This window comes from Mustelus asterias, chromosome 8, assembly GCF_964213995.1.
Source record: "Mustelus asterias chromosome 8, sMusAst1.hap1.1, whole genome shotgun sequence".
Lineage (NCBI taxonomy): Eukaryota > Metazoa > Chordata > Chondrichthyes > Carcharhiniformes > Triakidae > Mustelus > Mustelus asterias.
In genome coordinates this window covers 56,931,464-56,944,311 of record NC_135808.1, presented here as the reverse complement: position 1 = coordinate 56,944,311, position 12,848 = coordinate 56,931,464, and the positions used below count along the sequence as shown (strand labels likewise).

The 12,848-nt window shown below is 40.6% G+C and overlaps 1 protein-coding gene across 13 annotated transcripts in view; it reads right to left on the bottom strand.

The window, feature by feature from the left end:
• The window catches only part of rasal2 (RAS protein activator like 2), a 365,152-nt gene that overhangs the window by 31,878 nt on the left and 320,426 nt on the right, over window positions 1-12,848 (bottom strand). For all 13 annotated transcript variants that reach the window (XM_078218017.1, XM_078218020.1, XM_078218016.1 and 10 more), the window contains one exon: window positions 1,251-1,395. In XM_078218017.1, the coding sequence (XP_078074143.1) occupies window positions 1,251-1,395 (145 nt within the window). The remainder of the gene's footprint in view (window positions 1-1,250; window positions 1,396-12,848) is intronic.

Here is a 12,848-nt window from a genome sequence, read left to right as displayed (position 1 = left end):
CCACCAGCTGCCATGGTGGGATTTGAACCCTTGTCCAAGAGTATTAGCCTGGGCTTCTGGGTTACTAGTCCAGTGACATTACCACTGCACCACTATCTCCCCTAAGTCCTAAGATAAACGCACGTCTTGATCACTTTTGGACACTTTCAGCACATCTCTCAGCCTTCTTCATGATAATTTACATTTCCTTTGTCCAATAACAGCCTCCCCCCATCCTCATAATATAAATCCCTTCTAATTGTCTTTGCTCTCAGCTCTGACGAAGGGTCATCCAGACTCAAAACATTGGCTCTATTCTCTCTCCACAGATGCTGTCAGACCTGTTGAGATTTTCCAGCATTTTCTGTTTTTGTCCCCAAAGTACTAACTTGATAGAGTGGACAGAGATTATTTCCAAAAGTCAGAGAATCTAACACACGGGGCAATGTCTCAGGATAAGGGGCTGATCATTTAGGACTGAGACGTGGAGAAATTACTTCATTAAAGGGGTTGTGAATCTTTGGAATTCTCTACCCCAGATGTTTGTGGATCCTCCATCATGGAATGCACGTATGGCTGGAATAGACAGATTTTCTGAATCAAGGGATATTGGAGTGGATCGGAAAGTTGAGTTGAAACCCATTTATTGAATGGTACAGCAGGCTCCATAGGCCATGTGGTCTCCTCCTGCTCCTACTTCATGTGTTCTTGTGGTGGGAGAATAAACAGCTGTCAGTCCCTTCAATGTAAATTATGCTCTGTTGAACAACTGTGCGCTTTCGAAGTTGATGCCCACTCAAGTGCCTCAATGTGTAACCAAGTAAGTAGAGCAGGTACCCTGCACAGTGTGTCACTGTAACATGATACTAGCAACATAGCAGCACAAAAGGTGGTGCAGTGTGCCGGCACATGAACCACATGAATTCAGAGCACCTTGTAGAATGTGTCACAATATATGGGACTGCATCAGCAACAGTGAAATTGGAGCCAATAGAAAGCACATCTCCAATAATTAAACAGTAAAACAGTCCCAAACCATGTACTTTCCCCTTCACCTGTGTTCAGGGAAAGTGGGCTGTTGTGTATTCTCTTGACCAACAGTAAGATGTCATTGAAATGTGCCTTCTTTGCCTTACTCTGTTTTAACAGGATGAAACCAGCATATACACTTCACACCAGTTTATTAGAAGCCACCACTCTCCCACAGTACCTGCACTACAGTGCAGCATTAGCAATCATCAATCAATCCAGCGGAATCAGTCAACACTTACCCAAGGCATCGTGGAGATACTTCTGCCCGACAAGCTTCAAATACTCCTCTATGGCTTTTGTTGCTAAAGTGTTTTCCCTGAAGAGGAGAACATCATGTTCCCCACATCGATCCACCTCAGACATTACCAAGTCTGTAAGGAAGTCCTGAAAGGAGTCAGAATTAAAAGCTTGAATATTGGATAATAGCCCATATTCCGCAGTGTAATGAAAAATAGAGTCTTAACTGACAAGAGCAATTACTCATTGCTACAAACCCGAGTGTTAAGAGGAACTTGTAGCAGCAGTTTAGGACAGCATAATAATGGCCATTAAGGTGATGTACACTTGTTCACTAAAACCAAATATTGCCACTGTGATCTTGGCAGTTTTAATACTGGAGAACTTTTTAATGACATGATCCGAATGTACTAAATGTCTAACAGTTAAAATGATCAAAAAATCTGATCAGTAAATAATGAATTGAAGTCAAATGTATGTGTTTGGTATATAACATTGATCTAAGCATATTTATTCTCAGTATGCACTGATGCATTATTTCCTGGTTCAAACTTTGCTTGCTGTATTGGGTTGAATTAATACACTATCTCAGTGCCTTTCCTTGCCCAAGTTTAACGTTGATTTAATATTATTCACTGAGTGACCAGGTTGTCAGTCAGCAGACATGGAAAGTTTTCACCATTCATCCGATCAGAAGGAGCAAAAGACAGCAAACGCCTTGGATTGCCTCCTTCCAACTCAGATGGAGGATCTCAATTAGACAGCACATAGAATATGCTGAAACTAGTAAAAATACAATGAAGATAGAGCTGCAGCATTAGGAACTCCACAGATAGAAAGAATGAAATGATAAACATTAATCTTCCTTCTATTTTGGGCTGTCTGTGGTGGTTAATGAGCTGATGTGGATGGTTTTATTGCAGGTACTGGCTTGAATGAGTTACTGAGGCTGACAGCGTGCTGTAGCCAAGTTATCAGCCGTGATATCGTAATTAACCTAAGAATTCTTCAGTCGTAAATAAGTCAATGTATCTCAATCAGAGTGCCAAAAAGGCTAACATTTCTAACAGGCATCAGGTCAACAAAAATACTGCAAATGACAGCAAGGCAACAAGATGTAAAGAAATTATTTTGCAAGAAATTGATTTTTAAAAATAAACAGAGGTAGCACAATAGCACACAGCAGGCAAGCACCAGTGGGATATCTGTTCCACATTTCTCAGTTACTGTGAGATGGCATTCAGCAAAACATGGAAGGGATAAAACTGGTCAGTTTGTTCTGCTAGCTTTTCTGGCTTGCACCCACCTTCCACCAGTTAGCCCAGGTGGAGGAGGATCAATGCCCCTCAACCATCTGCTTGCTGTGCCGGAGAAATTTAAGCGATGAGAAATAGTTCACGGTTGTTCATTCTTAACCAGTGTTTATATGCATTAGGATTGTCTTAATTTTCTGAGGCCACAAAGGAACACTCTGGCACAACCCCAGAGGTTCAGAAGTTCTAAAACAGGGAGTCACTGGAGAAATTTAAAGCTAATCCACTAGAATTACAAAACTGAATTACTTCTCTTAGAAATCACAGGAGTGGTTTAGGAGGATTAAATCCCCAAATTCCCATTAACTTTATCTCTACAAAGAGGAGGAAGATATTTCACTTAAAGCAGTGCGCTCATAGCCTCAAATCTTTATGACGGATAACAGTTCCAGGCATTTGGCCTTAATGGGAGATTTTTTAACTACTCATTACTAAGAGAACAGAGTGCATGCAGTGCTGATAAATGGAAAGCAACCACAGGAAAAGATGAAGAGTCAGAGAAACTAGGTCAACTGTGCCTCACGGGTAATTTACTGATGTGACCATACAAGCGTGTCCATGTATGCTTAATGCATGAAATAAAATCAGTTACTGCAGTAGCATTTGTAAATGTGAGCAGATTATGCTATTGCCAGGTTTCATTCTTTAAAGTCAAACGATATCTGTCGTATAGGCTGTGTTGAAGCTGCAATATGATGGGCAATATAGATAACACAATTAAGAGACTGAATTATGCAGTGATACATTCTGGTAATTGGCACACAAGATAAAATATACAAAACAGAACAGAGCACAATAAAGAAAAATGCACTACCCAAGGATAAAGTGGAGGATAGCACATTTTGGTGCATCAGAAAGTAGTGAAATATACCATTATGAACCTGAACACTGCCCTACTGGAAATTGCATCTATGTGGATAGCTGGTGATATCAGGGCTGAGCTTGGCTATGATGGCTATTCCCAGCTCAATAACGGACTGACCTCAATATAAAGAACCACCACTTTGGTGCACTATTGTATGAAATGAGCTCCAAAAGGACTAGATCCCTGGATCAGTAAGCACTGAGTGTGGAGTAAGACAGAGAAAATATGGAGGAATTCCAAAGTAACAAGTGTTCTCCAAAGTCCATCAGACTCTACAACTCATTCAACACAGTACAACCATCACCTAACCTATTATGGAAGATTACTTTTACAATCGTTATTCCTAACCAGGGGCAGTCATTTGTGCAGCTGGTCCCTCTCACATCTTAAGCTCCATACATGTAAAAGTGCTTTGACTGTGTTATTCAACACACAATTTCTCAAACCCCCAATCTTTGATGTGAAGTTCAGCTCCATGACAATTTGTACGATGAAACATTAAAAATTCTAATTGACTATTGATAAAATGTGAAATCACAATATTCATTATTACAAATAAAGAAGAAGAGTTCTTCTTATTTGTTAAGCATTCACCCCTTATTTTGCTTGTTGCTCCGAATGCACTGATTTGTGATTAGGGTTGGTTGCCTTAAGGGGGAATTATTCACTGGCAAATCTGTTCTAAGAGCAGGCATCATCACCAAGACAGAGAATAAACTAACACAGAAATCCCAACTGAAGGCTGGGGATTGTAATAAAAAAAAACCCCTCATGCTTTACCTCCCTCCCCAACCGGGACTAATTGTACCACTCAGAACAGACCTGTGACCCTTCAGGGATACATAAAGGAAAATGAAAGAACTTGCATTTACATTGTGCCACACACAACCTCAGAACAGCAAAATGTGCTTTATGGCCAATTTAGTAGTTTTTGAGTATCATTGCAATATGGGCGATGCAGCAGCTAATTTGTGGACATCAAGGTTCCAGGGCCATCAATATTAAAATAACCTGATGGTCTGTTTTAGTGATGTTGGTGGATGTACGGAAAATGATGGCAGGGACACTGGATAGAATTCCCCTGCCTTTCTAAATTGTGTAGTGGGATCTTTTCCATCCATCCGAGGGAAACTTCCAAACTTGAAACTGAGAGAGACAAGGGCACCAGACGCATTGGCTGTAATTTTTCAAAAATCCTTGGATTCTGGAGAAGTACTGAAGGATTGGAAAACTGCTAATGTGGCATCCCTATTCGAGAGAGGCAAAAATTGGTTAACTCTAGGCCGATTAGCCTAACATTCATTGTTGGAAAATGTTGGAATCAATTATTAAGGAAGTAATAGCAGCACATTTGGAAAATCATAATCCAATCAAGCAGAGTCAGCATTGAAATTGCATCTGACTATTTTATTAGTTTTTTGAGGAAGTCTCAACCAGAATGGATAGAAGGAAACCAGTAAATTTGTTGGATTTGGGCTTCCAGAAGGCATTTGACAAGTAACCTCACAAAAGGTTAAGTCACAAGACAAGAGCCCATGGTGCTGGATGTTGTATATTGGCATGGATTGAGAATTGACTAATGGGCAAGGAACAGCATGTGGGGATAAGGAGTTATTTTTCAGGTTGACAACCTGTAACCAGTGGGGTTCCACAGGGATCAATGCTGGTATTGCAACCGTTTACAATATATATGAATGACTTGGAGGAAGGAAGCAAATGTACTGTAGCCAAATTTGCAGATAACACAAAAATAGGTGGAAAGACAAGCTGTGAGGGGGATACAGTTTACAAAGAAATTTGATAGAGTAAGTGAACAAAAAGCTGGCAAATGGAGTATAATGTGGGAAAATATGAAGTTGTTCATTTTGGAAGGAAGAACAAAAGAACAGAGTATTATTTAAATGGAGAAAAACTGCAGCAACACACAGGGACTTGGGGGTACTTGTGCACGAAACACAGATAGCCAGCACATAGGTGCAGCAGGTAATCAGGAAAGCTAATGGAATGTTGGTCCTTATTTCAAGGGGGTTGGAGTATACCAGTAGGGAAGTCTTGCTGCAACTATACAAGGTACTGATGAGACCATATCTGGAGTATTGTGAGCAGTTTTGGTCCCTTTATTGAGGAAAGATATTATTTCATTGGAGACAGTTCAGAGAAGGTTCACTAGGATGATCCCCAGTATGGAGGGACTGTCTTACAAGGAAAGGTTAAACAGATTGGGACTCTATTCATTGGAATTCAGAAGAATAAGGGGTGATCTCATTGAAACATATAGGATTCTTGGGGGGGATTTGACAGGGTAAATGCTAAGAGGGCATAATCTCAGAATAATGGGGCACCAATTTAAGACTTAGATAAGGAAGATTTTCTTCACTCAGAGAGTTGTGACTCTTTGGAACTCCTTGTCACACAGAGTTGTGGGGGAAGTGTCCTTGTGTATATTTAAGGCTAAGATAGATAGATTTTTGATCAGTAAGGGAATCAAGGGTTATGGGTAAAGGGCAGGAAAGTGGACATGAGGAATGTTGGATCAGCCATGATCCTATGAAATGGTGGAGAAAGCTTGAGGGGCTGAATGGCCTATGCCTGTCCCTATTTCTTATGGCCACAGGCACACCACAACCTCCAAGTTCCACTCGAGCACGTGTTATCCTGACTTGGAATTATATCACCATTCCTTTACTGTGGCTGGTTCTAAAACCTGGAAATGCCTTTCAAATAGCAACGTGGGCGTACCTACGATACATGGACTTCAGTGGCCCAAGAAGGCGGTTCACCTCCACCTTCTCAAAGGCTATTAGTGATGGGCAACAATTGTTGGCCTTGCCAACAATGCTCACATCCCATGAAAGATTTTTAAAAAGTGGAGCCTCAGTTTAATATCTTAGCAGAAAGTTGTCATTTCTAATAAGTCCAGTATTCCCACAGTACAGCAAGCAAGTGTCAGCCTAGATTAAAGGTTTAGGACTTTGAACTCAGTATCACACAGGATGTGCATTCACCCATTGAACATTTGCTGCAGATAGGATGGTTGATCTTACTGACAATAGTTATCAAGGATTTAGATATACAGCGAGTGTGCACGTTCCATCATAGCCTCCTGACAGTTGCCTGACCTGAGGCTGCAAAAGAGTTTCCATTGTAATTACTCATTCCACTTAATGGTGAACACAATCGCTGTGACCTTATTCTGGTAAAGGTTCTTTATCTTCTGGGTTTTAACAAGGATTCTCTTCTGCAGAGAGCAACAACTAAAATAACGATTAGCCCATCCTTTTCCATGGGGACAGAGAAAGAGAAGAGATTTAAAAACGAACAAGAAACAAGCATGAATCTCAACCTCTGCAACGTATTACCCAAGGTACAAATTAAATAATCAACATTCTGAAACAGGGAGCAGAGGAGAAAATACATTGATTCATGTATCAGAAATCAATTACATTGCTGTATTTTGTGTGTACCAGGTAAAGATGGCCCATTGGCATTCAGCATTCTGGAGTCTATTGCAATTGCTCTTTAAAATTATCGGGAAATACATTCCTGATTTAAACATTTCCAGCAAAATCGCTTGAATCTGGTCATTTCAGCTAAGTCAACCTGTACACAATAACAAGGGATTTCAAAACAACTATTTGGATGGCTTTAAAATCTTAATTTCAAAAATAATAAACTTTTGTTCTGAGAAAAATGGAGAATGTCCATATTAAGCAACTGAAGGCTCTCTGCTTTGGGCATCCTGGCAACATTTCAAAACATAACAAATAAAGTCTCTTTGTTCATGACCCCAAAGGATCTGAACAAACCTATTGCGTTTTCAGGCATTTTCCCACTCTCCCCAGCAAGCCTCTCTTTATCAGTGGGCCTGGATAGCAACTGCCAGCTAACTATTCAACTATGGCATGCTCACCCAATGTCTGTATATGCGTACATTTTTAAGCAGGTCACAAGTCAGCAATCATTGACTGATTTGTTGTGCCTCCTAGGATTGGTCGTCCAGTCGGCCAATACCATCTCATGTTGAAAAGTTTCAGAAGTATTTTAAAGAATGAATGACTACTAAAGCACAGTTTCTGCGATTAAGCAATGAAGTGAAGAAGTTCATGCATATAATTTTTGCTGATTGATAGAGGGAGGAATGTTGGCCAGGATATCAAAAGAATAACCTTCTTTGAATACCACTAAGATCTCTTAACATTCAATTCAATCACAGAAACAAGCAGCCCAAGGCAGAAAATTAACATCTCACCAAAAGGATGAAAACTCTGACGATGGAGTATTCCCTCAATATTTCTTGGAGGGCCAATCCAGACACAAGAACACCATTAGCTAAGCCAAGCTTGCAAGAGACTAGCTAATTAAGCACTAGTACTCTGATCTGACATGAAAAACGATTACACTATTTAAAAAGCAGAGATCTTCCTGGTGTCTTGTCAATACTTACCCCTCAATCAAAATTACCAAAAACAGATCATCTCATAATTTATTTCAAAGCAGTTTGTGGGGCTGTGCTTTGTCTAAATTAAAAGTTAAAGTTTATTTATTAGTTATAAGTATTTAACATGGCAATGAAGTTACTGTGAAAATCCCCCAGTCACCACACTCTGGCGCCTGTTCGGGAGAATTTAGCATAGCTGCCACATTTGCCAACATTGCAACAGTCATGATAGTTTTAGAAGTACTTTATTGACTTTACTAATGTTCTGAGATTTCTAGAGAATGTGAAAGGTACTATGTAAATACAAATTGTTTTTTTCCTTTACCTACCTACTCTGTGTAGCTCAGTATATTGTGGTGCAGCTAGTCACTGAGTTTGGGTTTTATAGTGTTAGGGTTTCTACATCATAATTGGGTTTAAAAACATTTATTCTCAGGATGTAGACATTTGGTGCTCATCCCCAACTGCTCTGAGAAGGTGGCAGTGGTCGGCCTTGTTCTTCAACCGTGTGCAGTCCATATGTTGCTTTTTATTTTTCAGTGTAGTGGTTTGATGCAACTGAGTGGCTCGTCTAACTACTCCAGAGGGGAGTTAGCATATTAGTGTGGGGCTGGAATGATAATTGATCAAACCAGGCAAGGATGGCAGATCTCCTTCCCTAAAAAGCATCTGCATTTTTTGCAACAATCAGACAATGTCATGGTGACTTTTACTAATGCAATCTTTTTTACTTTACAAATTCATCTTAAATTCAATTTTTAAAATTGTCACTGAACTCACGTTCTTCGGATTACCCTGCCATTGTTAGATTTGACCTCCTCAGGATTAGTAGTGCAGGAATATACCCATTGCACTACCATACCCATATTATACTTCAATCTAAGTTATAGTTGACTTGTGTAGATATGGATTCCATCATTTGACGAAATAATGCGGTGGCATTAATCACAGTGGCAAAGTGGTTAGCACTGCTGCCTCACAGCGCCAGGGACTCGGGTTTGATTCCCGGCTTGGGTCATTGCTTGTGTGGGGTTTGCACATTCTCCCTGTGTCTGCATGGGTTTCCTCTGGGTGCTCCGGTTTCCTCCCACATTCCAAAGATGTGCGGTTAGGTGGATTGACCATGCTAAATTGCCCCTTAGTGTCAGGGGGTTTAGCAAGGGTAAATGCATGGGGTTGTGGGGATAGGCCCTGGGTGGGATTGTGGTCTGTGTAGACTCGATGGGTCGAATGGCCTCCTTCTGCACTGTAGGATTCTATGACTCTATGAAAGTAAACAAATCTTCCGCATCACGGTTGGAAACTTAATTAGTTGCCTTAACAAATAATTAACAAAGAAAAAGAATGGACAATACAGAAACTGCAGACTGGCCTGAGAGGGGCCTGTGTTCCAATCAGAATTAACTTTCACTTTCGGGATTGTTGAGGATGCAGAGTTCCTTCAAGCTCAGCGCCAAATGCAACAGAAATGTTAAGCTGATAAACAAAGCTGTTGGGAAGAATGCATCAGCATCTATTGTACTTCAAGGCAGGGGCTATGTAGCTAATAGTCAACTAATGGATGGATAAATCCTTGAAGGCTATACTAGGAAAAAAAATTAAAAATATATTATTTTTTTCAATTTTTTACCTCTCCCCATAGAAACAAAAGAACAAGAACAAAAGTAGACCATTCAGCCACCGTTAGATCTCAGAGAGGCACCACAACTCAATTCCCCCATCTTTGCTTCACATCCCTTAATATTCTTACACAATTAAAATGTCTTGATCTTGGTTTTGAAAATTCAACCTACCAAACATCCACAGCATTTTTGGGTGGAGAAATTTTCCAGATTTCTACCAGCTTCATGTTGAAAAATACCTCCTGATTTCACCTCTAAATGGCCTAGCCCAACTTAAAAATGATTCTCCACGAGAATCCCATTCTTCCCTGTATCAAGCATATCAAATTCTTTTATTATTTTAAACATCCTTATTTGATCAACCTCAATCTTTGAACTCAATGGGATACAAGACATGTTAATACATTTAGCTGATATTTTAATCCTTTAAGTTCCAGCATAACTCTGGTTCCAGCATAACCCCGCCTTAATGACTATCGTCTGGTGGCTCTGACATCCATCATTATGAAGTGCCTCAAAAGGCTAGTCATGGCACGAATCAATTCCAGCCTCCCGTACTGCCTGGGTCCAATACAGTTCGCCTACCGTGGCAACAGGACCACAGCAGATGCCATCTCCCTGGCCCTGCACTCAACCCTGGAACACCTAGGTAACATGTCAGACAGCCCAGCCTTCAACACCATTATTCCCACGAAACTCACCTCCAAACTCTGTGGCTTGGGCCTCGGCTCCTCCCTCTGCAACTGGATCCTGAACTTCCTAACCCACAGACCACAATCAGTAAGGATAGGCAACAACACCTCCTCCACGATCATCCTTAACACTGGTGCCCCACAAGGCTGTGTTCTCAGCCCCCTACTATACTCCTTATACACCTATGACTGTGTGGCCAAATTCCCCTCCAACTCGATTTTCAAGTTTGCTGACGACATCACCGTAGTGGGTCAGATCTCAAACAATGATGAGACAGAGTACAGGAATGAGATAGAGAATCTGGTGAATTGATGCGGTGACAATAATCTCTCCGTCAATGTCAACAAAATGAAGGAGATTGTCATTGACTTCAGGAAGTGTAGTGGAGAAAATGCTCGTCGACATTAACGGGGATGAAGGAGAAAGGGTTGAGAGCTTCAAGTTTTAAGGTGTCCAATTCACCAACAACCTGTCCTGGTCCCCCCACACTGACACTATAGTTAAGAAAGCCCACCAATGCCTCTACTTTCTCAGAAGACTAAGAAAATTTGGCATGTCAGCTACGACTCTCACTAACTTTTACAGATGCACCATAGAAAGCATTCTTTCTGGTTGTATCACAGCTTGGTATGGCTCCTGCTCTGTCCAAGACCGCAAGAAACTACAAAGACTCGTGAACGTAGCCCAGTCCATCACTTCTTAGAGTTGGACCAGCCTCCCAAGCATTGACTCTGTCTACACTTCCCGCTGCCTCGGCGAAGCAGCCAGCATAATGAAGGACCCCACGCACCCCGGACATACTCTCTTCCATCTCAGAAAGATCTGAGGTCACGTACCAACCAACTCAAGAGCAGCTTCTTCCCTGCTGCCATCAGACTTTTGAATGGACCTACCTCGCATTAAGTTGATCTTTTTCGACACTCTAGCTATGGCTGTAACACTACATTCTGCACTCTCTCATTTCCTTCTCTATGAATGGTATGCTTTGTCTGTATAGCGCGCAAGAAACAATACTTTTCACTGTATACTAATACATGTGACAATAATAAGTCAAATCAGTGCTTCTGCACTGTACCCTTTCCAAAAACATCTTTCCTGAGATGCTGAAACTGAACGCAATGCTGCAGATGGTACCTGTACAACTGAAGATCATCTTCATTTGCTTTATTATTATATAATTGTAATTATCGTATTAGTTTTTTTTGTACCTGGCAATAGCTTTTAGTGATTTGTGGACACAGACACTGAAATTACTTAAATCCCTTTGATTCTCCACAGTTCATGGGCTGTTCCCTTCATGCTGAGAGGCTAATTGTCTATCTTGGATTTAAAGTGGATTACCTCACACTTTACCAAATTGAATTCCATCTGTCATAGCCTGACACATATAGTCTGCCTATATCCCTTTGTAATTTGCTACTCTCATGCACAGTGCCATCTCCAAACTTGGAAACACGACTCTCTATTCCTTCATTCAATCCATTATTATGAAAATCTGACATCCCCATACGTATGGCTGCGGAGCATCATTTGCCACATCATGCTAATCAGAAGGGGTTTCCTTGATCCTAGCTCAGTGTATCATATCTATCAAAAAATACGTTCTCTCATTTCAGCTATTAATCTCACGTGAAATCTTATCAAATGCCTTCTGGAAGTCCATTTAGACAACATCCATAGACACTCCACTATTCACCATAGTTAGCTCAGTTGGCTGGACAGTCGCTTCATGATTTGGAACAACGCCAACAGCATGGGTTGGATTCCTGTACCTGCCGAGGTTATTCATGAAGGCTCCACCTTCTCAATCTTGCCCCTTGTCTGAGGTGTGGTGACCTTCAAGTTAAACCATCACTCGTCTCAACAGGGGAAGCAGCTAATGGTCCTATGGCAACATTTTTGTTTATTCACCATGCTAATTATTGCCTCAAAAAATCCAACTATGTTACTCAGGCATGACCTATCATGACAAATCAATGCAGATTTACAGTTTATCTGAAACTTGTCTAAGTACTCAGTTACTTAGACGATGGATTCCAGCATCTTCCCACAAATGGTGTTAAACTGTCAGGGTACCTGGTTTCTCTTCTGTCCCTTTTTAAATAATGGGGGCAAATTTTCAGTTTTCCAATCCAAATTCTGATTTTGCAAATTCACTGGGGTAATCAGCAGGGGAAGGAGCATATGCATTTAAAAGAGTAACAGGAGAACTTCATATTTGCATCCATTCACTCATTTGGAATCTGTCACAAATTTACTCCAGAGAAAAATAATAGTTTCTAAGATCCAAAATAAGGGTTTCAACTATCAGTTTGCAGACAAGGTAAGCACAATAAAGCCACCCAAAAAGTGGCAATTATTGCATGGGCTTTAAACACATCCCTTTAAATAACTCAACTTTAAAGTCATTGCAATAAACACTAAGAAACACACAAACAGCACAAAAAGATTTTTCATTGAGTTTACAGTTGAAGAACTTTGTCAGCATTTTTCAACTGTACTGTAGCTATTAAAAAGATAAAGACATATGCAGGAAAAAATAAGATTATAACCCTGTGGCTATGGAAACCTTGCAGTCACTCTTCCAGCAAATTTCTGTTTGCAACCCAAAGTTCAAAGCCCATAATGGCAAGTTTTGAAGTTGAAAATAACCATGAATCAACAGTGGT